The 26,829-nt window shown below is 59.9% G+C and overlaps 3 protein-coding genes across 3 annotated transcripts; all 3 read right to left on the bottom strand.

The window, feature by feature from the left end:
- Positions 1–164: 164 nt before the first annotated feature.
- Positions 165–884, bottom strand: JKF63_07138 (uncharacterized protein; the record flags this gene model as incomplete). Its single annotated transcript, XM_067903079.1, has 1 exon — positions 165–884. The coding sequence occupies one exon, from the start codon at positions 882–884 to the stop codon at positions 165–167; it is 720 nt and encodes a 239-aa protein (XP_067759517.1).
- Positions 885–11,683: 10,799 nt separating this feature from the next.
- On the bottom strand, positions 11,684–14,623 carry JKF63_07137 (uncharacterized protein; the record flags this gene model as incomplete). The annotated part of the gene is made up of 1 exon (XM_067903078.1): positions 11,684–14,623. One exon carries the CDS (start codon positions 14,621–14,623, stop codon positions 11,684–11,686), a length of 2,940 nt encoding a protein of 979 aa, XP_067759516.1.
- Positions 14,624–15,788: 1,165 nt separating this feature from the next.
- Positions 15,789–24,521, bottom strand: JKF63_07136 (uncharacterized protein; the record flags this gene model as incomplete). Its single annotated transcript, XM_067903077.1, has 1 exon — positions 15,789–24,521. The coding sequence occupies one exon, from the start codon at positions 24,519–24,521 to the stop codon at positions 15,789–15,791; it is 8,733 nt and encodes a 2,910-aa protein (XP_067759515.1).
- Positions 24,522–26,829: the final 2,308 nt, after the last annotated feature.

The raw sequence follows: 26,829 nt of genomic DNA, 5'->3' as shown, positions 1-26,829 counted from the left end.
AGTAGAGGAGGCCCCCTCTCCCCTCATCCCTCTCCCCCCCCCTCATCCCTCTCCCCGGCTCCGCTCTGCTCTTCCCGGGTATACAAAGACAATACAGAGTGAAGAGGAGGAGGGGATGGGAGACGGGGGGGACGGGATGTTGTACCGCACCGACATACAACAGGTTATGCATCCTTCACCCAGGGATGTGGCAACTCGCGATCCGGGTAGTGCTCACGCCAAATCTCCCTCATCATGTTGTTACGTCCTATGATCTCACCATGGAAGACACCCAGGTTGTACTTCCAGCGAAAGGTGGTGAGCATGTCCACCCACTTCGGGTTCGTCGGGTCGGGCGGTGCATTGTGGCGCTGCTCGATATCCCTGACACAGTGGTAGTACGTATCGCGTTCCTTCTGGCACTTCCAGGAAGTCCACATCTTGTCCTGCAGGCAGCGTGCCATTGTCTTCTCCTCCTCGGTACAGCGCCGTTCTGCCTCGTCCCGCAGAGTGTTCTTGAGCTGCCGTGCCACCATTGGTGGAAGACGCAGAGCTTGTATATGGTCGATTGTGTCGAAGTCCTCGTTGTAGATCTGCTCAATGAGATTCGTCTGAGCAGTAGTGGGAGCCACTGAGCCAGCGCTGTCACCGCCGCCGCCGCCACCCTTCGCCTTGGAGGAGACTGCGGTTGAACGCTTCGCGTATGGCGATTGCAAGTGCGCGTAGGCCTTGCGCTTAGCGGCGTTCTCCTCGGGCGAAGAAACCCCGGAGCTCAGAAAGGTGTCGGGCTTGACGCCGACAGCGGTGTCACTATGATTACACACCGCATCAGTCGTCTCCTGGCGAGCCGTCAGGTCCTGCACTGTAGACGACACGGATGGTGCCTTCGACCCCTTGGTGCCCATGGTTTTGTCCAACGAAGGCAAGTGTCAACAAGGGTTTGGGGGAGAGAAAAAAAAAAGGGGGGGTGGAGGGAGGGAACACGGTCGCCTCACCACAGCTTAGTCGCTATTTCGAGAGAGAGAGAGAGAAAGAGGAGTAGGGGGTGAAGAGGGTCCACCGAAAGGGATGTTGACGCTGGAATGAGGGCGAGGCTCACTCGGGGGTGGGGAGGGGGAGGGGGGGGGCGAGCAGCGTGTAATGGTGTCGTGCAAATCAACACAAACGCATGGGAAAAGGGGGGGAGACATGCACGCGGTGGCACTCATCCCTCGTGCCTGCCGACATCTCACGACAACGGCGCACCTTTCCATTGGGCTCTCCACTTCATTGATTTAGAGTGATTCATGTGAGAGTTTAAGCGGGCACCACAACGGAGACACAACAAATGGGAGAAGGGATTAAGAAGAAGCGTGGGAGTACGCTCGAGGAGGGGAGAGAACGCCTCAACTCCCCACCCTCCGCTATCAGAGTACACAGAGGTGCGCGCACACACGGCGAGCTGGACATATTTAAATAGATGCGACAAGTTAAGGAACAAGAAAATCAACAAGACAAAAAGAACGAGAAAGAGTGTGTGTCCACCACCACCACCACCACCACTGCTGCCTGGCTGCATAATGCACCAAAAAAAACAATGACTGTGGTTGGATGTCATGATGAAGCTCCGAGAGAGTCACGCAGCATTTGTTTTTGTTGTTGAGGGGAGGGGGGGGAGTACAAAGGCAGCACTAAAAAAAAAAAAAAGAGCGGCTATGAGGAACACCCAGTTCACTGCGACTCGAACGCCCTCTCTCGCGGAAAGTCTACGCTGTGTCCTGAAGAGACCAGCTTGAGCCGTCCCAAGATAGCTGCGTGCGCGCACACAAGCGCACAGTAAGGGGGGGGGGGTAAGGGAGGGCAAATAAAAAGAGAAAAAAAAAGAGATGCGCAGTGCATGCGTGTGTGTGTATGTGCCTGTGCGTTATGTGAGGTGAACAAGCAAACTAGAAAAGGGGAGATCTCTTCGTGAGTGGCGTGGCAGTACAATGCCACACTTCCCTCCTCCTCCCCCTCCTCCTCCTCCTCCTCCTCCTCCCCCTCCCCAAGCGGCGCGGACAAAAAAAAATACAAGCAATGACCATCTTTGGTCCAGCTGAGGAGCGTTAGAGCGACACGTTCTGTAGAGAAGGCAATTACATCGCCTGAGCCTCTTTGAAGCGTGCAAATAAGAGCCCCCCCAGACAAAAGAAGGGCACACCTAAACATCACCAAGGGCACTGTAGCCCGCCAGCCGCCTCGAATGTGGTGCCCCACCGTTGCCGATAATATATATACCTTGCGAGCACTATGTCTTCCCCTCCCCCTCCCCGCCCCGCCCCGCCCACACCCTCCAAAAGGAAAAAAAAAACGCGGATATGTCTCCGTACTCTGCACTGCGTCATCTCGTGTTGCACCATTGCAGAGCCACGGGAGGTGTCACACCACCGTCGTTGCTTTTTTCCAGGAAGGAAGGGGGGGGGGGGGGGGCAGCCTATTCCGAGACGGAGTACGGAGGACACCGACCGTCGCTGTTGCTGAGAAAAAAAATAAACGACTTAGCGCACCACGCACCCTCTCTCGACTTCAATGACGCTCGCGGCGCGGTCATCGTCGGAGCTCGCGCAGCGGTCCTCAACGCCCTCCTCGTTGTCGTCTCCCTCTGATATCTTCAGACGTTGACCATCGCTGTCCTCATCCGATACGCTGGTGGTGGCACCGTTGAGCTGAGACGCGAGTTGGGCCCCTGCGCACGACTGGGAGAAGGCTCGCCCTTCCATGGATCTTGTGACGGACACGTCAGAGACGCTAGGCGAGGCTTGAAGGCCACAAAGATGTAGCTGGGAAGCATCCTGTGCATCGCTCTCAAAAGACTGCGACGAGCGCTCCTGCACCGGAAAGTCGGTATGGACGCCGTCGAGACAAAATACATCCCCCTCCATCGGGCTCCCACACCCCTGTAGCAGTGGCTGTTGGGGAGGAGCTGCTACTGGCGCTGTCCGCAGTCCTCTGTCGCCGCCAATAGAATCAGCATCGAGGGTGCCCGTCCCTGTCGCCTCGTTCTCCCCTCCGGAGGGGTCCATAGAAGGCGCGCACTCGATGATGGACTGGACCCTCGGGCTATCAGGCGTCTCCCTCTCAGGAGATTCCACTTCCCCAGAGATGAGCACCAGAGGTGCTGAAGGTGAAGTCTTTAGCGACGTTCTCCGGGTTGGTGTCGCTGGAGCTGCGGCCGCCGCTGCCCGATTCGCTGGCGGCTTGCGCACACTGGCGGCCCATGGGCGTGAGACGCTCCTCGACACCGTAGTCCGCTGCCGTGCCTCTCCTCCGAGACCAAGATTGGCAGCGCCGCCAGACATGCGACGAGTAGCAGCTGCTACTGAAGATGTCTTTGCAGAAGCGGGCATTGTGCTCGCCCCTGTGCGACCCGGGGTCGTCCAGCTACGAAGATGGCCGCCGTTTTGCTTCGACCTCCAGTTCAAACGAGTGAGTGGCGGGGAGCAGCTGGTGCCACTGAGCTTACTGGCTGGGATGACAGCAGTGGCCCGTGGGTGCACATTCTTCTTCATGTCAGCTTGGGCGGCGGTGGTGGCCCCCGCCGTGCGGGCAGCCAGGGTGGCCCTAGCAGCCGGAAGGGGGTACGCCTTCTTTCCGTTGGCTGAGGCACCACGGAGGGGGGCGCTCGGACTCGACCGCACTTCTCGGATGGTGCCCCCTGCGCTCATAGAGGAGAGCCGCCGTTTCAAATTGGTGGTGTTGCTCTTCGGCAGCTGCGGCTTCTTTTGTGGCTTCGAGGAGTCATGCAGTGACGCCGGAACAAGGCAGCCGTGCCGGTTAGACAAGGCAGCTGTGGAGGCGGGCGCGCTCGCAGAGTGCGAGAAGGGCGGCGCCGCGGTATCACCTCCACCAGTAACAGCCCTAGCAACACGACTTGATAGGTGTGGAGAAGCCTCGACGTATGCCTGAGTTGTACGTCCCTCAAAGTCGGCCACAGGGCCACCACGAGCGGCATTGTAACTCCGCCCCCCGACATCGCTCTGGGTCGAAGAAGACACGAAGGCCGAATCCGCGCTCTGTACTTCAGTCACCGTGTTGGTCTTTGGATAGACATATGGCGCCGGTGTCGTTGAAGCAGCTGCAGCACAGGCAGACGACGACGACAACGACAACGACGATGCCGAGTGAGCTGCAGCCGCTGGCGCCCCCGCCATCGCCCGATTCGCGAGAGGTGGCGAGCTCAAATGAGCCGAAAAGCCACTTTGGACGTTGTGCAACGTCCGCACTGGCGTCTCCGTGCCACCAGCGTTGCTAACGCGGTTCTTATTGGCCTTGTTGGTGGCCTGCCTTCCGAGCACAGCGGACGTGCCAGGCGCCGCCTGCCGCTCCCTTGGCAGCTTCTTGGTGCTCCGCACCAGGCTGCCCTTCCGTGACGCAAGCGCGGATCTGGAGTTGAGAGACTCCGCAAAAGACCACGCCGGCGATGTCGCCGCGGCCGCGCCTACAGAGCGCCAGGGCCTCACCGCAGGCGAGGCAACAGTACTTCTCTCCTCCTTCTTCGACCTCCTCGCTGGACCGCCGCCGCTGGTGGCCGTGGTGGTGGCTGCGGAGGCCTTGCTTTGGTGGCTTGTGTTCGCCGCCGCCACGGCACTGTGGATGCGGCCATCGAGGTGGGTGTAGTCACCAAAGGTTGATGCGGAGGTGAAGTGTGGGTCGGGGAAGAAGTCGCTGCTTTTTGACACAAGTGAAAAGAAGAGATCCGACCGGTGCGCATTCGCGTAGCCGGTGTGGCGCCCTTCATCTTCGTGTCGGGAGAGTACCTGTGCGTTTGGACTTCTGAGGAGCGCCGCGCTCCACTCACTGGCAGCCCCCACCTCACTGTGGTTGCCTGCCGCCATCTTCTCGCGCGCAGAGTCTGCGGCAAGGGTCGTTGGCGAAGAAGTCCAAAGGGCATCGGTGGTCGTCGTGTAGGCGCTGCGGCACGTGTGGAACTGCTGCTCTGTTGGAGGGGCCCCGTTGGTGGTGCTCTCCGGGCTGATGCTGGAGAGGCCGCGCGCGTTCACCCCCGTGATCATGGTGGATGGGGTAGCGGGGGTCACGTGCCCGATGGCTGAAAAGCTCGTGTCTGTGAAACTGCGGCAACTTTGGAAGCGGTCCGACCCTGCTATCGAGCTCAGTCGAGTCAGCGGCGAGCTGGCGCCTCCGACGCTGGCCGCCAGTGGCACCTGAAGATTTGTGCGCACGTCTGTGATCGTCGTAGTGGCAGAGATGCTGCGTAAGAACGGCTGCGGACGGGGCGGAAAGGATCGAATCTGGCGACCCTTGGGCAAGGCTGCGGTGGAGGAGACCGACGCTGTGGCGACGCTCGCCCGACGCGACGCGGGCGAGCGCAATGAGAGGTACCCCGCGTCGATCGCGCTGCTGTTGTAGTAGCTGTAGCCGTGCGGCCGCTGGCTTTCCATGCTTCCTTGACTGGCAATGCTGGCTTTAAGGGGAGAACCAGGTACGGTGCCAGAGAACGCGTGTATCTCCCGCGGCGTGGCGAACGCTGAGCTCGCCGTCACAGCGACTGACGTGTCATCATCTGTGAAAACAATCCGGGTCGCATCCGGCGGCGGCGGCGTGTTGTAGAGTGAGGCCCATCGACCCTCGCTGCCCCGGTTGTTTTCCCTCAAGGTCGATGACTCAAGGCTTTGTAGCACAGAGGACTCGCGATCTGGGGATAAGCCTACGCCGATGTTCATGTACTTGGCAGCGCCAAGCTTCATCCCTGTATCATGGCCTGAAGGAAAGTAAGCGTCGGAGCCTCGTCCTTTTTGCGAGGGACTCGGGCACGCGCTGTCAAGTGTATCGGGTGGGTTGATCATACCGCTGACAGAACCGTTGATGTTGCGGGGATGATCGGACCGGTTTCCCATGGAAGGTGATGGCGCGGTGGCTGAGAAAGGCGCGCTGCCCGCATTATTTTCGAGGCTATCAGGGTGGGGGAGGGAAATATTGCCGTTGGACGGCTGCGAGTCCACAACCGGTGCGAAATTGTGGGGAGTGGAGTTCACATTCGCCGCGGCGTCGGCCGCTGGTTTTATAGGTGAACGGGGATTCTTCGTCTTGACGTTCGCACTGGCCAACCCCTCCTCGTCTGGCTTGGCGCTCTTCGTCTTGGAGCGCGAACAGACGCTGCCCATGTTTAACTATTGCAGTATACGTCACCGATAGAGATGAACAAGAAACACGCATGCACCACAGGCAGTGCGAATGGCAGGAGCGACAGCGACGAGAAGAGTGAAGGCAAAGGGGGAGGGAGGAGGGGTGCGTGCCGATGCACGTTGCTTCTTTGCCGCACGTTGCTGCTACTACAATGCGTTTGTGTGTATGTGTGTGTGTGTGGGGGGGGTTCGAGGAGAGGCGTTGATGTATGTAAATTTTCAAAAAGGAGTGAAAACCAACGCAAAGCTGGAAAAAAAAAAGAAGAATGACAATTGACGCGCCGACTATGGCAACTTTTTTGTTTTATCGAGGAGGGAGGGGATGTCGTTACTGCCAGGTGTGTGTGTGTGTGTGTGTGCTCTTCGCTTTGCCCACAACACAATCACACACGTACACACGCAACTTGGCAATCGTTGCCGCGCTGGGCTCTTCGCCTGCTCTCAACGCACCGTGTTTCTTTGTTCACTCTCTCTAGACTGGCCTGTCACACGCGTACAGAAAAGAAAAAGGAGGGGGCTACTAGGATAACTATATGTCGTGGAGGCAGGGGGCAGAAGGCGAATGGATGAAAAGCAATCAAAACAGCGTACACACATGCATCGGCGCAAATATCGATGCTCCCCTAAAGGAGGGGGGGGGGTGAGGGGTGTGGGGAAGAGGAGGGGGGAAGAGAAATATATAAGATATGTGATGGGGCAGCAACAACAGCGAGGCGTCTGACCGCGATGATGAGCGCTCTAAGAGATATGAAAAAAAAAGAAAGAAAAAAGGGAGGGTCAGTGAATGAACAAGCGAGAACATGTTTGGCCGCTTGCCAGCAGCTGTGCTGGTGTGGGTGGGCAGTCCACCCCCTGTCTTTTCCCCTCCAAAACTCACTCGTGGGCACTGGTGTAGCGGCGGCAATCACTTTCGCGCCTCCGCTGTGCGTACCAGCGAATACCGAAATGTGGGTTGAAGGGAGGGGAGTGAGAGGGGGGGGGGGGTGAGGAGTGGGGGGTGTCAAAGGAAGCTGGCCCATTACGGCAGAGCTGTCTTCAAACTCACACCCACACAAGAAGAAAGAGAGAGAGAGAGCACGCGCATCCTGGCATCAACAGGAGAGTCGAAACAGGGTGGAGAAGGAGTCGAAACGTGGAACGGATGCAGCTCGGCAATAGGCAAACTCCCTCCTCTGCTTTGAGATGGCGAAAGAGGCTGAGACAGACACACACACACACACAGAGCAGGGGAGGAGGCGGGTCGCACAGCAAGCAAGAATAAAACGACCCCTCCCGGCAGGGAAGAGGGGGAATCAAAAGAGAGAGAGAGAACCAGGGACTGAAGCGCCAGCCTGAACAAGTTCTGGCGCACACCATTATCCAGTGCGTGTGAAAGTATTGTAGCCCATACGTACTTCTCCTCCTCCTCCTCATCTCTCTCTCTCTCTTCCCAAACCCCTCCAAAGTCCCTGTGCGCTAGCCGTGGTTACCTTGCCGCTCTACGTATGCGCTCATCGGTGTGCCTCTGTCGACCTCCAACACGCCTCTCTCTCACCTCTCCTCCTCCGCCCATTTTTTTTTTCCTGGTGCTCCATGAGAACTGCAGCAATACGCAGACGCACAGACCCACACACCCACACAGAGAGAGAGAAAGAAAAAAAAAAAGAGAAACATCGGGAGTGAAAAAAAAACGACATACGTAGCCCACCGCAACGTTCCGAAGACGAACAGTACGTACACGCCAACTATTGATGCAACTGTGTATGGGGGCTAAGCCCCCCCCCTCCCCTTCCCTCGGGACGGGGGGGGGGGGAGAGGGGGAGAGGGGAAGAGGGGAAGAGCAGGAGAGTCGTGCGTGATGCAGCGTGAGAACAATGTTGCTCATACCATGCTCGTACGCACAAAATAATACCAACCGCGACGAGTAAAAAAAATGAGAGCCATTTATACACACACACACACACACACACACACCATCCCCAAACCTAAGCCTCATCATGAGAAGTCATCAACAATCCAGAAGCAGCAAGAGATGATGGCAACGACAACGATGATAGCAAGTAAGAAAAAAAAAAGAGATACAGCGAGATGCAGAGAGGGACGACGGAGAGGGCAGTTGGATAAGAAAGGCGGGGAAACGCACAACAGCAACTGCACTCCTCTCCAGGTCGGGCAAAGCACACCTTTACAAATGTTTGAATACACGTGAATAAGAAGTGAAAGAAGGGGGCGGGGTTGAGGTTGGGGGGGGAAGTTTCTCAACTCGCCTCACCACCACCTTCTTCCACCACCAGCGCGCCTGGACATCAATGACAACTCTCTTCGTAGAGACACAGAAAGAGTGTGTGTGTGTGTGTGTGTGTGAGTGATGAACACACAGATGTGCCAACTGCGCCGAATGTTCATCTCTCGTGCACAGCTCTGCACCCTACCCCTCCCCAAATAGGCGTGATGTGGTGCACCCGCGCCACATACCGAGGGCCTGGATGAAGAAGCCTGGTGTTATACTTTCCAGCAAAGCTACGTTTCGACCGCTCTCACTAGGGCCTCCCCCCCTTTACGCGCCATCGCACGGCTGTCCGTCCACATAAGCAGTGTGTGAGCGTCATTATCGTTTTTTTTTTTTTTTTTTGGGGGGGGGGGGGGGGGGGGGGCACTACATCCATCACGAGCCCTCAGCGACAGCGCAGCCGCGTTTCTTGGCTGCTTGTCGGTGGTCGATGGCCCCTAGGTGACACCGCTGTCCTCCAGTGGCTCATCTGTACTGAAGTACTGTGGCTCATACAGAACCCCGCCCTCGTGCACCACGAGGGATGAGCCATCCCATTGCTGGCAGAGACTAAGCCGTTGCCGTAGTGGTTCACTAAATAATTGGCAGCAGCTATCGCTGGTGTGCTTGAGTGAGGATGGGCGCGTGGTGCCCCCCCCCCCCCCTAGAGGGGGGCTACAATGCAGGAGGGGGGGGGAGGACGCCTGCTGATGGTCGTTTGCTTTCTCCGTGCTGGTGATGCACATGGGGTCCCCTGGAGCGACACGCTTCAGTTACTGACGACTCCCTGCGCGAATGCGAAGAGTCCTCATTTGAGAACAGTTGCGATGCTGTTGGCCGCTATGGCGCGGGTCTACGCGGAGTCGCGTAGGGATGACGGTGGTGGTGGTGGCGGCGGCGGCGGCGGCGGCATAACCGACACTCTCGAATGGAGGGGACAAGCCCACCCCATCGATTCGGAGCAGTCGCAACTGCGGACGGGAATGGCACCGCAGAGCGCTGTGACGTGAAAACTGGCACCTTCGCGCTGACCTGGCCGATACCCATCATCATCGCCACAGCACCGAAAAAAAAAAAAAGGGAGGCAAACCTGTTCAACTCAGAGCGTGGGCTTGAATAAGCTTCACCGAGGATGCCTCGATGGCGGCAAATATCGACGGATTGAAAGAAAGCCGCCACGGCGCACCATTGGGAGTCACCACCCTGTACGCCGTTGGTGGAGGCATATACTTCGTTGAGAAAAGAAGCTCTCCCGGGCCGGCGTCAGGGGTCGGACCGGTGTACTCCTGACGAAGCGGGATGGGGGAGACCACGCCGCGACGCCATTGATGAAAAGCAGGGTGCAACTCATGCTGCGTGTGTGGTGCGCTCGTACCAGCGGGGTGCTGGGAGAGAAACCGATCGGCAGTCGGCCTCGACACTTCCACGGCGACTACAGCAGCAGTCGCAGCGCGATTGTCGTCCATTGAGACGCCGTACTCACGAGGCGGTGCGGCAAGTGCAGGAGAGGCATGGTGCTGGGAAGCAGGTGGGCTCCCACCGCTGTACCCTGATGGGTGTGACAGGCACCGCTCCGATGACCGCTGTGAGGGCTTCTCGGCAGCGGAGAAAGAGCTCGCGATGCTCGTTGTAAACGAGTGCCCGCAGGGTGTGTAGGCAGGAGGTCCTGGTCGCTTCTCTTTTGGCTGAAGGCAGGTGAGAAAGGAAGATGCACGCGAGGACACCACAGCGCCCTCGTGCTGATACTTCGCGATATTCGGCGACCGCGACGAACTCGATGATGCGAGCCTCTCTGTCGGCAGCGGGATGCGCTCCATAGCGACAGGTGACTTACTCTCTGCGTGGTAAGGCACGTTTTCCACGGCCGACGTGGAAGCAGGCGTGGGTGCGGGTCGATTCCTCGACACCGATGGCGTGGGTGAGCGCGGCAGCGAGAGCTCCACCTCGGTGTCACCCTCCGCGGCCTCCTCGGCGTCGTCATTCTCAATCTCGAAGTGGATGTGGCTGCCGGCACTCTCATCGCCTTGCCTGGACTTTTGAGACGGTGGCGACTCTGAGCTGAGACTCCTGGCGGAGTGCGGCGCCCGCGTTGGGCTTTCGGAGACGTCATCGGTCTCTGCAGGCTCACCGGCAACACTCTTCCGCGCGCTCGGCACCTCTGTCGCATCCAGTGGCGCGCGCGTCGGTGGATCTAATATACTGTCGGCAGCGGCAGCGTCGTATTGACGCTCAGTCGATGTGGACCTGGCGCTAGTGGCACTAGACCTTTCTACAACCTCATCTATCTCCTCACCAGCGCTCTGCTGCTCGACCAGCGGTGGCGCCTCCGCTGCGGCAACGGGGGGCGCCGACTTGTTCGCGGGCGAGGAAGTGTCGACGAGTTGCGCCGCCCTTTCGGCGGCAGTTGCCTCTGTCGACTTACTTTTCTTCCGTTTCTCCTTTGTCTTTGAGTTGCTGCACCCCATTTCTTCTTTCCCCCAACCGCCTCCCTTTTTTTCACAATTATTGCACACGCCGGTGTGTGTGTGTGTGTGTGCGTGTGTTTTCGGAAGGGGGGGGGAAGGGTGTGAGCGAGTGGAGTTGGTGACCGAGTCGACTATTCACTGATATACAGATATATGTGATGGTGTGTAGACACAGACAGACGCAAACAAACAGATAAATATATAAATATACAGAGAGAGAGAGAGTGTGGGTGGGCGAGTGGGTTGTGTGTGTGTGTATATATATATATCAATAAATATATATATATATAAGGGGCGTATACAAATGATGAATGAATGCAGAAAACGTGTGTGTGTTGGTGAGTCGATCGGTCTGTGTGTGTTTTGGGGGGAAGGGGGAAGAGATGAGAACGAAAGGAGGGGGGGGTAGCGAAGGGGAAGGGAAGGGGAGGTTACACAGAAAGAGAGAGGAAGGAGGGTGCGCCGGTGCCAAATGTCAAGCTAATATTTGTTGGGAGAATGTGGCGGCTACTTCTACTGACACACACACACAGACACAGACACAAAAAAATAAATAAAAACGCGCACGCGCCACTCAACGCGTGAACTGATGGGGCGATAACAGTCATGGCAATGACATCGTCCCCGTCAACGCACCATCGACCACGAACTCCTGTTTTTTTTTTGTGGATGCGCATATTTTTTTTTTCGTTTCCGTTTTTCACATCCACAACAAGCACCCCTACAAAGAGAGAGAGACAGGGAGAGAGAGAGACAGACACAGACACAGACACAGACAGAAGGAGGTAGAAGGGGGGAAAATAGAGAGAGAACACCGCGGGTGTCCGTCATTATGCGGCCGCCACGTACTCATGCTTCCACGTGTTATACTTGCCAAGCGCCCACACTGGCATCGAATTTTTGTAGCCAGGGTAGTGGATGGGGTTGTTGCCGTTGAAGACGCCGCTAATGCGCTCCTGTCGCCAATCACCGTTCGCAAGTTGGCGAGACATGATGAGCCGCACACCACGGTCCACCGCGTCGCAGATGAGGCGCTGCCGCGGCAACTCCGTGTGCGCGGCCTTTCCCGAGGCACACATGATGGCCATAACCGCCCACGCCGTGTTCACCACTTGGCTTCCGTCCGGGCTGTCCACCCACGTCTCCCGAATGCAAGAGCCAACGTCCTCGCCCCAGCCGCCGTCGGTGCCTTGGTGGGATAAGAGAAAGTCAACGAGCTTTACGCAGTGCGGGTGCGTGGCCATGTCCGGCAACTCCTTCGAGACCTGCAACGCATCCGCGACAAGCCACGCGGCGTACGTGTAGCACACGCCCCAGCTGCCGTAGAAGCTGCCGTCCGGCTGCTGCTTGCGAAGCACGCACGCGATACCCTCGCTGATCGCGCGGTCCACCTCAGAGCGGCGGTAGTGCGGGTATTTCCTGCGGAAGAGAGAGAGCGTGTGGATGCAGCTGCTGCTGCATTCGGCGTAGCTGTAGTCAATCATGATGTCCTTGAATAGCTCCGCACAGTCAAGCAGCTCGCAGTACGCGGGGCCGCGCGACGGCTCGTACGACGCCCACCCGCCATCGCCGCCAATACCACTGTTACGCAGCGACAGAATCTCGTCCACGCCGTCAAAGATGCGCCGCAGTGGAAACTCGTACTGCGGAAGGAGCAACAGCACCCGCAACCCCTCCGCTGTGCAGTCCGATACCTGCCACCCCTGCATCCTCGTAGAGAAATTCCACGCGCCCTTCGTGCGGTGACGATAAAAGTCGGCAGCCGCAATGGGGTCCTCCTGCACCTGGGCCACATCCACGTAGTGATGCGCCAGCTCCATTTCCGTTGGGTACATCATCTCGCGCCGGCACGCGCAGATCGCCTGCACAGAAAAGCACGTGTCCCACAGCTGCGACCCGTTGTACCCACTCATCGACATGCCGGATCTGGTCAGAAATAAATAGTCAGGCACACGCTTGCAGTGCTCCTGGAAACGAACGCTGTGCTCGCCCTCGCGCACCCACGTGACGAGCATGTTCAAAGATTTGTTGACCGGGCCAAGACAAATAAAGTTTGTATTCTCATCGTCGTATGCCATGTGGCGCCAGTGCATCTCCAGCGCGTACCTCCGCAGGAAGGGAATAGGGTGCCGCTCGTAGAGGCTGAACAGCCGCAGGGCAAAACGGAGCAGCGGCGATCTGGGCGAGTACACGTCTAAATCGCACGCCACGTCGCAGAAGTTACGCCATGGGATGGTGCCGAACGGCTCTGGGTACAGCTCGTTGCGCAGCTCCAACGTCGTCGAGAACGCCGGCGCCGACCAGCGCAGACCGTAAAGGTATGAGAAAGGGAACGCGATGACGCGGCTGTGGCACCACATCCTACCTAGCGAGAATGGAATCCAGTCCGGCAACAAGGCCAGCTCTGGCGGAATGGGGCTCACGCCGTCCCAGCTGTACACACCGAGGATGCACAGCCACACGCGACCCCACATCGGCGTCGTGGCGGCGCCGCCCTGAGCCAGAATCCAGTCGCGTGCGCTCGTGATCTGTGAATCACTCGCCGGCACTCCTAGCAGACGCAAGGTGACGTAGTTCAGCACCGTTCCCAACATCGTGCTGTGGCCCTCGGTGTGCTGCCCCCACCCGCCATCAGCGTTCTGGTAATTTCGTAGGTACCGGATCAACTCCTGACGCGTGGCCTCGCCGCAGCGGCAGGCCGTCTCGTCTGCGTTCGCGTCTTCTGGGACACCCAGAATAAACTCTCGACAACCGCCAGAGCCTTTGGACCGCTTCGTGGTGCTGCCGCCCGAGGGCACCTTGAAGTGGCGGTGGTCGGGGTAGGGCGGGAACATGCGCTGAACCTCCCCTCCCGCCACGATATACTTGGTGATGATGAGACCAGGTAACAGGAACAGGCAGCCGCTGTAATCGTTCGGCCAGTGGCCCGAGAAGGGATCCTGCAACTTCAATAAGAAGCGAACCCCATCGTCCATGGCCGCCTCTGGTGTCGCGCGCAGCTTCAGGCGTGAGGCAGAGATGAGGCCGACACTGTACCGCTCCAGGAAGGTGCGCTTCGCGCACTTCTCCTCGAGGATGTCCGGCCGCGTGGTCTCGCGGCCGATGCCCTGCTGCTGGTCATCACCACACACATCCGATGCAGAGCGCTGGCGGAGCAGCTCACGATAGTCCTCGACGGTGTGCAGACCACACGCCTGTGCAAAACCGAGCTCGTTCTCACTCTCCCCCTCGCGCAGCGGCTCTCCAAAGTACCACCGCTGGCGCCCGTCCTCGCAGCGCAGGTGCCACGCATCCAGCGGGAAATCCGCCGACGGCTTGTGCACATCTGCGCGGATGTGCGGCACACTCGCGTGTGGCCAGGAGCGGTGGTGCTGCAGCCGCACCCGCCGGTGATGTACGTCCAGCAGTGTGAGCAACAAGTGCAGCACCAACCAGATCGGCCACGTCAACAGAAAGAACAGAAAGAGAAAACAGCAGCGACCAATGCGCCACAGCTGACGCCGGATGTAGTCGCGCAGCGTGCTTGGGGGCTCGGGCACGACGGTGCGCACGGGGAGGGTGCGCTGGTACTCGATGAAGCGCGCGTGCTCCTCTGCATAGGGGTGGAAGAGAAATTCAACATACCCCTGGAAGATGCGCAGAGCGGCGGCGATGGACCACTTGGCGCACGCGACAGCACCCCCTGGTTTGAAAGCCTTCTCGGCGTGGAGGCCGTTGGTTCTGCGCGAGCTCCCACAGGCCTTCATCGGGGGGTCCGAGACGGAGTCCATGCGCGACGCTGTCTGTTCGCGTGACGTGTGTGCGCGCTGCAGTCCGAGTGACAGTGAGTCAGCGAATGAGGGAGAATAGCCCGCCCCCGATGAGAGCTTCCTTTCTTTCCTGCAGCCGATTCACACGCGCAGCCCACTCAGGTGCGGCGTACGCACCCACGAGTTAGACCAACCGTGTGTACACGGGTGTACGTGATTGGGAGAGGGAAGTGGGGGAGGGGGGCAAAGAGAGAGAGAAGACACAACAAACGCCTGAGCAACAGAAATGCGCTGAGAGCGTCGGTGTGTGTGTGAAAGAGGGTGGGAAAGGTGGGAGGGGGGGGTCTACTATAGAACGTGCGCGCCGGCGACGTGGGTGTGTCGATACTCGAGTAAGATGATCTGAGTGCGTATGTAGTGAATGGGAGGAAGAGAGAGGAATGGGGGAGAGCGGTATGCCCAACGTGAGAGTGAAATAGTGGAGAGAGAGAGAGGGGGAGAGAGTAGGGAGAGAGTTGATGCACTCGGGCATATGCGTGTTGTGCACATGAGACCTCTCCCCGCGCTCATTCGTTTCATTGCCCTCATTCCATCTTCTACCGAGCAACGCCAACTGCTGCTTGCCTCTGCACCCATGACAATGCAACAGTAGCAGGGGAGGGGGGAAGGAGGGAGGGAGGGAGGGGGACGGGGAGGGGGGGAGAGAAGCACTAACGCGAAAGCTCGGCATTGGATACATGCGAAACACACGGCAATCACCGCCCTGAAGTCGCTTCCCACGACCGCCCGCCCCCCCCCGCCTCCCCCCTCTCCCCTGCAGGACACACAAACTGGTTGTGCACTTTAACCAAGACGTTCTAGAGATCCCCTCTCCCCTCCTCCTCTCTCGCCCCACAATACGCGTGCGCACACATCAACAGGGGTCTGGTACCCACGCGCGTAGACCCACTTGTCAAGTGATAGCAAGACCGTTAGGCCGTCCAGAAAAAAAGAGAAAAACGGGGAAGAGAAGAAAAGAAGAAAAAATGAAAAAATGGAAAAACAAAACGCTGCACTTTAAGCCACAATGAATGCACGCGCGCACACACATACGCACGTTTGTACGTCATGTGTGCTGCGAATAGACGCCCCCCCCCCTTCCCCTCCCTCCCCTCCCTTGCCCTATCGGTGTCCTCCTCGAGTAGCTTTAGGGCATGACGGAGGAGGCAGCTTCGCGGACAGACGTCGCAGCGGAGCTGCCTACATCGCCGTCACCACCCATTGCGAGTGAAATCGGTGTAAAGTCGCTCTGTCGCCTGACACGCTCTCCTCGGCGCCGATCGTCCGGCACTGCGCTAAAGATAGCCGTAGGGTCGGCAGCAAAAGAGGCGGATGCAGAGCCTGCACCGGCTTCCATATCAGGACCGAGCGCGGTGGTATTGGACAAGGCGTATGCCCCAGTGTCACCGGCACCCAGTAAAGGCACCAGCGCCGTCGGCGGTTGCTGCGAAGCCTCGCGCGACGGGCTGGCGGGCGGACTCACCGACTGTGCCTGCAGCCGCACGGTTGCCTCCTCGACAATGCGGAGGAGCTCCTCACAGGTGGGACGACGTGAGAAGTCCATCCTTAGACACGCTTGAGCGATGGTCACCAAATCTGGACACTCCGGGCACTGGGGTATCTCGGGCGGTTCAGCTGTGTAAGTGAGCAGGTTCACAATCTGCTCCTCGCTCTCGAAGTCGTACTCGAACCACGGCGCCTCACCGGACATCATCTCAATCATCGTGCAGCCAACAGACCAGATGTCCCCCGCCTTGGTAGGGCCGCCAATCTTGTGTGGCGAGTTGTTCGCCGTACCCGCAGCCGTGCCGTCGGCGAGGCCGCTGGTGTGGGAGTTGTGGAAGAGAGCCGGATCCATCCAGCGCAGGGTGCCAGCTATGTGTATAGTGGCACCGATACCAACCGAAAGAGCGTCATCATTGCGCTGCCCAGAGGTCCCACGCGAGGTCACGCTCTGCGCGTCGCCAATACCGCGGGCGGCCGCTGCAGCTGCAGCAGCGGCTGTCGCATGTGGCCGGTTCAGCAGCCGCGCTGTACCGAAGTCTGACAGCTTAACCTTGCCCTTTTCTGTGATGAGGATGTTCGCTGCCTTGAAGTCGCTGTGAACGATATTGTGTCGGTGCAGATAGGCCAGCCCCTCAAGGGCCTGATGCAGGTAAGAGAGGATGACACCCGGGCTGAGGGCCCCAAAGTTGTCGAGGAGATGTCGCAGAGACCCTCCCGGCACGAATTCGAGTAGAATGTTGAAGTAAGCGCTATTCTGCGAGGAGCCGTAGTACTGCACGATATTCGGGTGGGTCGCTTTGGATAAGACGTTGATCTCCTCTTGTAGAGATCGGTACTGCTGCAGGATCGCCTTGGCCTCTGGATCCTGTTCGGCGCCGCTGCCGTGCGCAACGGTGGGCAGTCGCACTCGCTTCACCGCAATCAGCTGGCCGTTAGTGAGGTTGATGCCAAGGTATACCTCCGCGTTCCCGCCCTTGCCGAGCATCTCCTCGCCAATCTTCCACTCAATGGTCTCACGATGGGTGTGGCGGCCGCTACGGGGGGCCCCGCTGTAGCCGGCGCGCCGCGAGCCGTTCGGGGTGCCGCCCGCGAAGCTAGAGTTGTCCGGGGTGGAGAGCGTACGTGGGGTGTTGCGGCGCGCGGCGCTCGCAGAGGGGGCGTTGGGGGAAGCCATGACCGTATTCAGGCTGCTGCTATTCTCCTTGATACTGCCACCACCAGCTGCTGCGGCGTTGCCTCGCCGCCCCGTCAGCGGTCGAGGCGAGAGCCGCGCGTCCAGCTGACTGCGCAATCCGCTGCCACCACTCATGCCCATGCGATCATCCAGCGGCACGCCGCGCTCGTCGGTCAGCATGAAGACGAACCCCAAGAAGAACTGTGAGGTGCTGAGGCGAAAGGTGATGAGAGCCTTGTCCCGAAGCACACAACTCTTGTCCTTCCCGAGTTTCTTTACGTTGACGTACGTTCCGTTGGCGCTGCGGTCGTATAGGGTGACCGTGAAGGCCTTGCCGCGACGTGTGCCTCGCTCGCCGCGGCCACTGCCGGGAGATTGGAGGTCTTGTGCTGTTGTCGACGCCGAGACGGTACGCACAATGGAGAACTGCGTACTGCTCACAAAACTGTCTGAGACAACAGCGGTGCACTTGCTGCTACGACCGAGCCGGAATTCGTCCCCAAGACTGGCGCTGATGCAACACGATGGAATCGTCGACTCATCGCGTGAGACGAGGATCGCCCAGACGGCGCCCTCACCGGAGCGCTGCGGTGTCGACCGCACCGGCCCGGCCGTGGAAGCGGCAGCGGCAGCGGGGGTAGGATTGGCGCTCAAGCTGTTGCTGCCAGGCCGAGCCGGGGGCGGCGATGAAGAGCGTGTCTCCTGGCCCCCCGAAACCGCGGGTGGTGACGCACTATTGCTTGTTGGAATGAGCCCGCGGCTGCCACTAAAACTGTTGCTAAACCCGGGCTGGCTTTGCAGTATGTTGAGCGGGCTCCCCCGAACGTGTGCCACACTGGAACGACGCCGCGGCGAGTCAGGCACTCGCTTGGCACTGGCTGCATCGTGGCCGCCGCTTCTTCCCGATCTTCTATTGGGACTCTGATGACGCTGCAACCGCGGGTGGCGTGCATCTGCGCTGTAGCTGGCCTCCAGCTCCACCATCTCCGAGGCAGCCAGAGACGGACTAAGCAGCCGACTACCACGGCGGAAGCGCGGTGAGGTCGGTGAAAAGCTCGAAACACCTACCGCACCGGTGACTTCTTCGCTAGCCACACCGTCGCCGCAGACCGCGGTGGAGTCGCAGCGCGGCAGGGGCGAGTTCAACGCCGTATGCGGCGTTGCCACGTCGAGAGGAGAAACCCCAACACCCGTGGCCTGCGGATGAGGAGCGGCAGTTGCCGGCACAGACCCTGAAGCTGCTGCTACACTAGGGTTCCAGGAAGATGTTGCGGCAGGAGCGGTAGCGATGATGTGGCCCTCTCCACCAGCATCGCGAGGCACGGCCTCAAACGCTGTGCTACCGTGGATCTCCCCCAGGCCCCGGGGGCTGCGCAACTCCGTCACTGTCGCCGAGTCCGAGGGCGGCAATGCCGTGGCGGGGACAGACGTCGAGACGGCGCCGGCGCCGCCGCCCTGGCCACCGTGACGAGGGCTGGCGCAGTTGGCTCCGCTCGTGCTCAGAGGCGCGCTTGTCGTAGACAACTTCGCTGCGTGGCATGGCAACGACTTTACCTGGAAAGAATTGCTCTCCTGTCGGTCGGCCGTATCACCGGTGCCTCCAACGACGGAAGCGGCGGCGGTAGGGGTCGGATTGCTGCCACCGCCGTTGGTGCCGGTACGCGCAGCAGCGCGTTGTAGTAGCGGAGATAGCTCATTGAATGCCGAGCTGCTGTCACCGCCGACAGCGGTGGCCGCGACACCGGCAACATCCTCCGCTATGACAGAGAGAGACGTACGGTTGGGGTCACGGTAGATGCGGGTGTGCACTCCGCTGCTACCAACGCTCGCGCTGACCGTCGGGTCACCCTGCTGACGCTGATGTGCGCCTCTTCCTGTCTCGCTGCTGACAATGAAGTTTGACGACGGTAGTGGAAGCTGGAGTAAAGACTGTTGTGCAGCGACTCCATGCGACTCACTCGGGGAGACATCGACACGTGGCGACAGCGCTACAGCTGAGCCTGGGTTGCGCGCGTTCGGGTAGTGCCCATTTGACTTGTCGGCGCCGGGTTGGGCAGAGGCTGGAAGGCCGCCAAATGTAAACGATGGCAGCGAGGCGGAATCAGACAGGGGCCCAACAACGCCACCGCTTCCGCCGAGTCTGCGCGAGGAGGGAATCATCGACTGGCGTGAGCGGTTGTACGTGGCTGTGGCTTGCAGGAGCTGGTCGGAGAAGGCTTTGAGGAGGCGTAGCTGCCGCGTTGCGCCGGGAGTCACCGTCGTCGTAACGGCAACATCCGGTGCACCTTCTTCAGCGGTGCGCATCAAAGAGGATGACAGGTTGAGCGCCGCACTGCCGCTCGCAGCGCCCCTGCCATCGTCGCCACTGCAGAGCGCCAGGAGAGAGAGAAAGTCTGTGTAGCCGCTCGAATCCTCCTCGATGCTGTCCCGGTACGACTCCACCGCCTCTCTTACGGTCGCCACAAACTGAAGGCTGGTCGACCCATCGCCCCACAACGCCGGCACCTGCGGGCGATACCGGCGAAGAAACTGTGGCTGCCGCGACGACGTGGCAAAGTGGCCCTCCGGCCTACTCCTGCAACCGCCACCGTTGATCGCGTGCATGTTCACGCCTGAGTAGCCACGCTCATCCCAGAAAACACTGCCCACGGGGCGGCAGGCCAGCCGTCGCTCTTGCAGCAGTGACTCGGCGCTTGGACACGCAGTGGCGTAGAGAGGAGGCTCAGAGAGTGTGAGCAGCAGAGGTGCCTCGCTAGCACCAAGTTGCTGCAGCGCCGCACGGAGACTGTACTTGGGCACCAGCTCACAGCCTAGCAGCATCTCTGGCGCTGCAGTCACCGGCGTTGCCGCTATCGACTCCCCGCCCAAACCGAGGTCGCACATCACCGCTTTGGTCGCGAAGAGCTGCTTCAGCGTTGCGGCCAGCGTCAGTCCCCCGCTCATAGTGGCGGTCATGGATTTTGCGAGGTCTCCCTCGTCGAAACGAACCTCGTCGTCTTCACCATCCGTCCCCGACCCGTTCTCAGCGCCGCTGTCCCCCCCGTACCCGCTGCCCCGCAGCCGTGCGCCTGTGGCAGCGCGGCCAAGAATATGCTGGCATTGCTGTTGCTGCCCTCCACGAAGCTCGCCTGTCAGCACCGCCTCACCGCCGTCGTCGCTGTAACTGTCCGCACCGCTGCCGGCTTGCATGTGTCTCTCCAACACAAGTGCTTGACCTTCCTCCGATTCCCCACTTTCCAGTGCCACGTTACGACTCCCGGGGGTCGTATGTGGAGCATGACCTTCCAAGGCACATCCCCCCCCGCCACTGTCGTGAGCGTGTTCGCCGTCAATGACGCTTGCGCTCGCCCGAGGCAAACCGCCGAGCTGGTTCTCGATTGCACCAGCCTCCTCACTACATAAAACACCGCGCAGAGGGCGAAGGGTGGCATGAAACAGCAGCCCACGCACCATTGCGGGTGTGGAGCGGCAGAGTGGCGTCATCGCGTCATCGCAGCCGTTGTTATCGTGCGCCTGGACCTTCTGGCTCCTGTCTGCCTCGAAGGCGGTGGTGGTGGTGGTGGTGGTAGTAGCAGCGCCGGCCTCGTCGTAAGTGACAGTGCCGCGCTGGTGCCCCCCTGAGAGAGGCGGCGGCGACAGCAGTGAGCGGGGACAGCGCACATCTGCTGCTGCGGTTGCTCCATCACTGGCCCTGCCCCTGTTGCCGCTGTCAGGACCGTCACGACCAACCTCTACTCGAGGGGAAAAAGGGAATTGGCAGGTGGTGGCGGGATGCGACGAGAGTCGGTCTACGTGACCAGGTGCCGACACCGCAGTACAGCCACGTGCTGCTGAGGCCCAAGACAACTGCGCCGATGAGGTCCGGCAAAGCCCGTGACCGGCTCTCGAAGGACTGCCCAGTCCAGCGCCGCCACCACCATTGGCAGTCGACAATGCAGATGGTACACACGGGTCATCCAAGGGGACATCCGCGCCCGCCACCGCGGCCGCGGCGCGTGTGGACGGTACGAAGAAGAAGCCAGGAAGCGGTATACCTCGACAACACTGGGGCAAGGCCCCGACATTCGCCGTGTCATTGAAATCGGCGGCGTTCGATGGCGGTGATACCTGGTCCGAGAAAGATGGACTGCCGGCACGACCGCGCTGCCGCTGCAGTTGGGCGCTCTGGAGAGGGGACAAGGGGGGTGTCGTCGTCGGTTGTAAATGCGTCAGCGGCGCTGCGGCAGGGAGCGACGTCAACTTTACAGAGAGAACCGAGTGCACGGGCGAGACGACCTCGGCACTGGGCACGAGAAGTGATCCTGTAGTCGCAGACAGCGCGGCCATGCCGGACGGCTGCTGATGCCGACGAACTAAAGACACAGACTCGGCAATCGGTAGCGGCTGTGGAGGCGACGGCGGCGGCGGCGGGGAATGGCGGCCAGTGCTTGACAAAGCCCCCTGGTCTTCTGCCGTTGTGGCAACCCCAGGCGATCCCTCGTAGACAAAACCGTCGTATGCGGAGGTGCCCAGCATGTCATAAGAAGCGCAACCCGTCAACCGCGCGGCGTAGCGATTCCAGCACAGCACCTCTCCCGTGCGGGGGTGCACCAGCGCGATGGGCAGCGGCAGCGCGTCACACAGGCCGTGCAAGAATGGACGCCGGAAGATAATGACGAAGGGGGTCGGCGGCTGCGGGCTACCGCCTACCACAGAAAACTTGGACCTTCGTGAAGAGATGCTCGCACCTTTGGCCGCTGGCACCAGGAGGCGCTCCGCCCAGACGTCGAAGCAAAGCGCGAACGGTGGCCGGTGATCACTTCGAGCGCCACTGTTGTCCCCTGTGCCGCCGTTGCAGGGTGTGTAGTAAGGACAGTGTCCCCGCAGCGTGATCCGCTGCACTGGTAGCCCTTCCGCAGCACTCCTACCCACCCCATTCTCAGTCGACTTACGGGGCTGTGCCGTCGCCTCTGCTTGCGCACCGCAATCGCCGCGGCTACCGTCGCAATCAGAGCCCACCGCACCATCCTCGGCGCGAGCAACGCCATGGACTCCTTTACGACTGCCCTTGGAGCCCCCGCCTTTCTTCGATTTTGCCTTCACGCTCTCCTTCCTCGTACGACGGGCGGCTGGACTGCGCCTCAGGCCTTGCATCGCCGCAGGCGATGCGCACAGGGACTGTGCAAGAGCGCTCACCAACTTTACTACCACCTCTCGCTCTACGACATCGAGCCACGCGAGGACGTCCTCCAGTCGGCGAAAGAGGATAGCGTCGACGGTAGTGCCCAACAGCCGACACAGGAGCGCGTCCACATCCACGATGACAAGGGCGGCGTCGAGGACGAGATGCGGCGCGAACGTGTCTTCCAGAGAGGCGCCGGTCGGCATGTGTAATCCATCGTCCCAGTCTCCTCCATTCCCACCACAACCGCTGAAGCAAACACTGGGAACCCCACCGCTGTTTGCGCAGCCCTCATCACCCACAGTGGATGCAGCCGCAGCCGCAGTTTGAGCAACGGCGGCGGCACCCCCGCCTTGTGTCCTCTGCCTGTGCACGGTGGAGGATCCCGTTCGAGGCTCCTGTCGAAGTTTCTGGGACGGCAAAGCTGATGGCACCACCACTGCAGCTGCGCCGTCGTCGTCATGGACCGCGCCATCATGAAACACACGATCCTCCCCGTCCCCTCCAATCACCACCTGATGCACGGGCCCACGCTGCAGCGGTGGTTGAGGCGGCGACTCAGAGTTATTTAGCAGCGGCGTCTGGGCCCTCATGTTAGCAGTGGAGGAGCAGGGGTGCAAAGATGGCTGGGTGCCGTCTCCAGATAAGGGGAGCGCCCGTGGTGTCAGCGGCGCTGAGTCACCCACACTATCGGCAGCATCGATGGGAGGGGGGTGAGATGATTGGAAGCGTTTCTCGTGTGCTGCCTGAGGCGGAAAGTCTGGAGAGCACAATAACGTGGACGCGTTGCGTGCAGGCCAGTGCTGCTGCAAAAAAGACAAGTGATGTGGGTCCTCAAGGCCGATAAAACCTTCATACGGTGAGGCCTCCCTGCCAGCATGGGCCCTTGGCCCCAGCCGTAGAGCCCCCGACTGCGCAGACGCAGCGGATGCCGCTACCCCAACATTGTAGGGTGGGCGAATGGACCGCCGCCGCAGGGAAACCAAAAATAGAGAGTGGGGCTCGTCACCAAGTGCCGCTGCCGTGCCATGGTGACCGTAGTTGGTCTGGGAGTACGAGGCAGCCCCCATCTTGACGCCGCCGCCACGTACAAGATTCGTGTACCTGCCCAATGTAAGCCCAGCAAGGCCGTTGCCACGGGTGCCGTTTGCTGAGGGCATCCGTGCGCATGAAGCCCTCGAGTACACGGTGACCGGAGGCGGAGGGGGGATCGTCGGATATGGAGAAACGCCATACTGCATGTCTCGCGCAGGAGCGGCGGCCGGTGACCGCACGGAAGGACAGGGGTAGGAGATGGAGGCCTGGGTGGGCTCGTAGGCACGATTGCGACGGTTGAGAGAGGGGTGTGTCGTGAGCGACAGGACCGCACCCGCACCAGCACCGTAGCTGGGCACGTCCCCTGCGGGCCCTCCTCCCACAGCGAGGTCTCGCAGCCGTCGGCGATGGCACTGCCCCTCCCCTACTGCTGGATGAGGCCTCGCGATGAAAATCGAAAAGGCGCAACAGAATAGCGGCAAGCTCATCCACACCACCAGTGTCAGCAGCGTGCCAGGCGCAGCGTGCTTGTACTGCGCCAGCAGCACCGCCATGTGCACGAAGCCCACCGAAACTGTGCAGAGAAGCGGCATTGAAAATCCCACGCCGATCCATGCGTGCAGCAGGCAAGCCTTCCAGACCACCTCAACAGGGTAAAGTGTAGCCCCGTAGCGAGCCTCCCACTGTGCTCCATCGTTGGCAACGATGGCTCCACCACCGCTGTGGTCCGGCGTCGGGGCCGTCCACGTCGGCATCACCTGCGGCGAGATCAGGACGAAGGCCCCAAGCAGCAGTAACTGAACTGTCGGCAGCACAACAAAGAAATGTGTGTAGCCAATACAGCAGCCAGCGCAGTAGGCGCCGCACGGTGAGCTGTCGCCGCAGTGCCCCTCGTCGCTGTCGAGCTCAGCATCAGCGTCGTGCTCGTGATACCTCCGGGCAGCGCTGGCCGGAGCCCATGGAGCGTACCCACCAGAGATGCCGCCGGCGCTGCAGTAAACCATTGCTGCACCGCTCGCGTTGTAGCAACTGTGCTGCAGTCTCCGTTGCCACCGCCGCTCGGCTAAGCTGTACAAGAGTCCACACACGCACCCCACCACCGCGGAGAGCACCATCAATAAAACGTGCACAGGATTCAATGACCACGGCAGAAACAGCAACACCCCTGTTACAACCCCTATGAGCCCCAATAGACATCCGGGCGCAGTCCGCGCTGTGGAGCTCAGCAGCGCAGTGCTGACGCGACGCATCGAGAAGCGTTGGCCACAGGCGCTCCAACAGCCATCATCGCGCGGCAAGAATTGGTCATCCGAAACATCTGCCCGTGCCGCGCAGCTGCAGCCGCAGCAACGCCATGAGTCACCACTGTTGTAATGTGCTAGGGTATCCCTTCTCTCACGGTTAGTGAGGTGATCGGTATTAGCGAATGGCAGTGGCACAGACGCAGTGCAAGCCGCATCGGTGCCATCGACACAGGGTGAGTGGGCTCCACTCCGAGGCGCCTTCACGGGTCGGGGAAGGGAAGGCGGCGAGGCAGCTGGTGCCTGATATTGCGGAACGCAGGGCTGCCTTGCCAATGAGGATCCGTGCCGTGTCGCGTCGTGCATGCCGCCGGGAATCTGCGAATGGCTGCGGTAGCCAGCAAAGTGGGCGCCGGCATCCCCACCTCGTTCGAGGTCCCTGGGCATGCCATCGCTGCCCTGGAAGGCTGGTGTTGGGTCCACCGTGACACGGGGAGCCTCCATACCAGTAGTACCTGCTAGCGCGGGCTTGAGATGAGGAAGCGGCATTCTACTCTAAAACACTGCAGCGCGGGACACACGCACGCACACGCACACACACACACAAGGACATACACAAACACCAATCCACAGAAGGTGAAGATGGAGAGGTGGGAGTGATCAAGCCCCCGCGAAAAGAGGAGAGAGAGAGGAAAGAAACAGAAAGAGTGTATGTATAGTGTGTGTGTGTGTGTGTGTGTGTGTGTGTGTGTCACGCAATGAGTGGAAAGTAAAGGTAAGCTCAAAAACAAAATTTATATAAAGAGAAAGACACGTGTTCGGCGTGTAGTGGCCCAGCGCTGTCGTGCTGTCTTTCACTGGCTGCGTATCGCAGTCTATTTATATATATATATATATATATAGTGTGTGTGTTTGTGTGTATGTATGCGCACACAATGGTGAAGAAGCAGTGCAAGGCTTGAAATATACTGCTGTAGCGGTGCGTATGTATGTGTGAGTGTTGACACGTGTGTGGGTGGGTGGGTGGGTAGAGCGAGGGGGGAGACATTCAGATGATGAGCACAGGGAAAGAGTAAGAACCTCAGTGAAAGTTCGACATGAGGCAGTAGAGGGTGGTGGTGGGACAGAGGGGAGAAAACATGGGCGTGTGTGTGTGTGTGTGTGTGTGTGTGCGTGGAAAAGAAACACTTTTCATGTGCAGAGGGAGAGAGGCCCTGGGCCGACACACCCACCTGGAGGACAGCCCTATATGGACAATTGTAAAGAGAGGGAAAGGACAGGGAGAGACGATGCGCAGAGGACCGCGCACAAAGCTCAGTGCACACGGCCCCCCCCCAACCCCACGTGGTCAAATAATTCTCCATGACCACCACCCCACCACACAATAGCACGTCTGCAAGCATTTGCCAGCGCGAACACTATTTTGAGTCTTAGCCGCTGGATCAACTCTTTTTTTTCGCGGCGCGCATGTGCTGAGAGGAGGGGAAGGAGGGGGAGGAGGGGGGGAGAAGGGGGGTCTCTCGCTCGGCGTGCGCCGATTGCCTTTTGACGCTGATGCTCAACTACGCAGGAAGACGCCCTCTCACAACAGCCAACTATCGATAATGAGAGTTGCCTCCTGCCCAACTCCCCCCCCCTCCCCTCCTCCCCCTCCCCACACACACACACACACGCGAGGCCTGTTTTCGGTCAGTCAAAGCAGCCACCCGGGCGCGGAAAAAAGGGGGAGGCCAGTAGATACAACCATAAAGGGGGAGGGGAGGGGGCCAACAGCACCTCTTCCGCCTCGTCTCATCGCCAGCAGTACCCGCGTCATCCACACCTGCTCTGATGTCGCTCTTGTCATCCACAAAGCTCGGCTTGTCGGAGGCGTCGCCCACCCACCCCCACCCGCCTCTCCTTCTCTCGCCGCGACGTCAGTGATGGTAAGAGTTCATTAGGAAGATCAACTCCATCTCTGTGATAGTCGAGGGCGCCGTGGTCTGCGTTGGGGAGGCATCGCACGAGATGATGATGCACAGCGGGGGACGGGGTGGGGGGGACATTAAAGTGAAGGAGGCATAAACATGTC

This window comes from Porcisia hertigi, chromosome 6 (genome assembly GCF_017918235.1).
Source record: "Porcisia hertigi strain C119 chromosome 6, whole genome shotgun sequence".
Lineage (NCBI taxonomy): Eukaryota > Euglenozoa > Kinetoplastea > Trypanosomatida > Trypanosomatidae > Porcisia > Porcisia hertigi.
The sequence above is the reverse complement of the archived record's forward strand: the minus strand, read 5'-3'. Positions and strand labels throughout refer to the sequence as shown.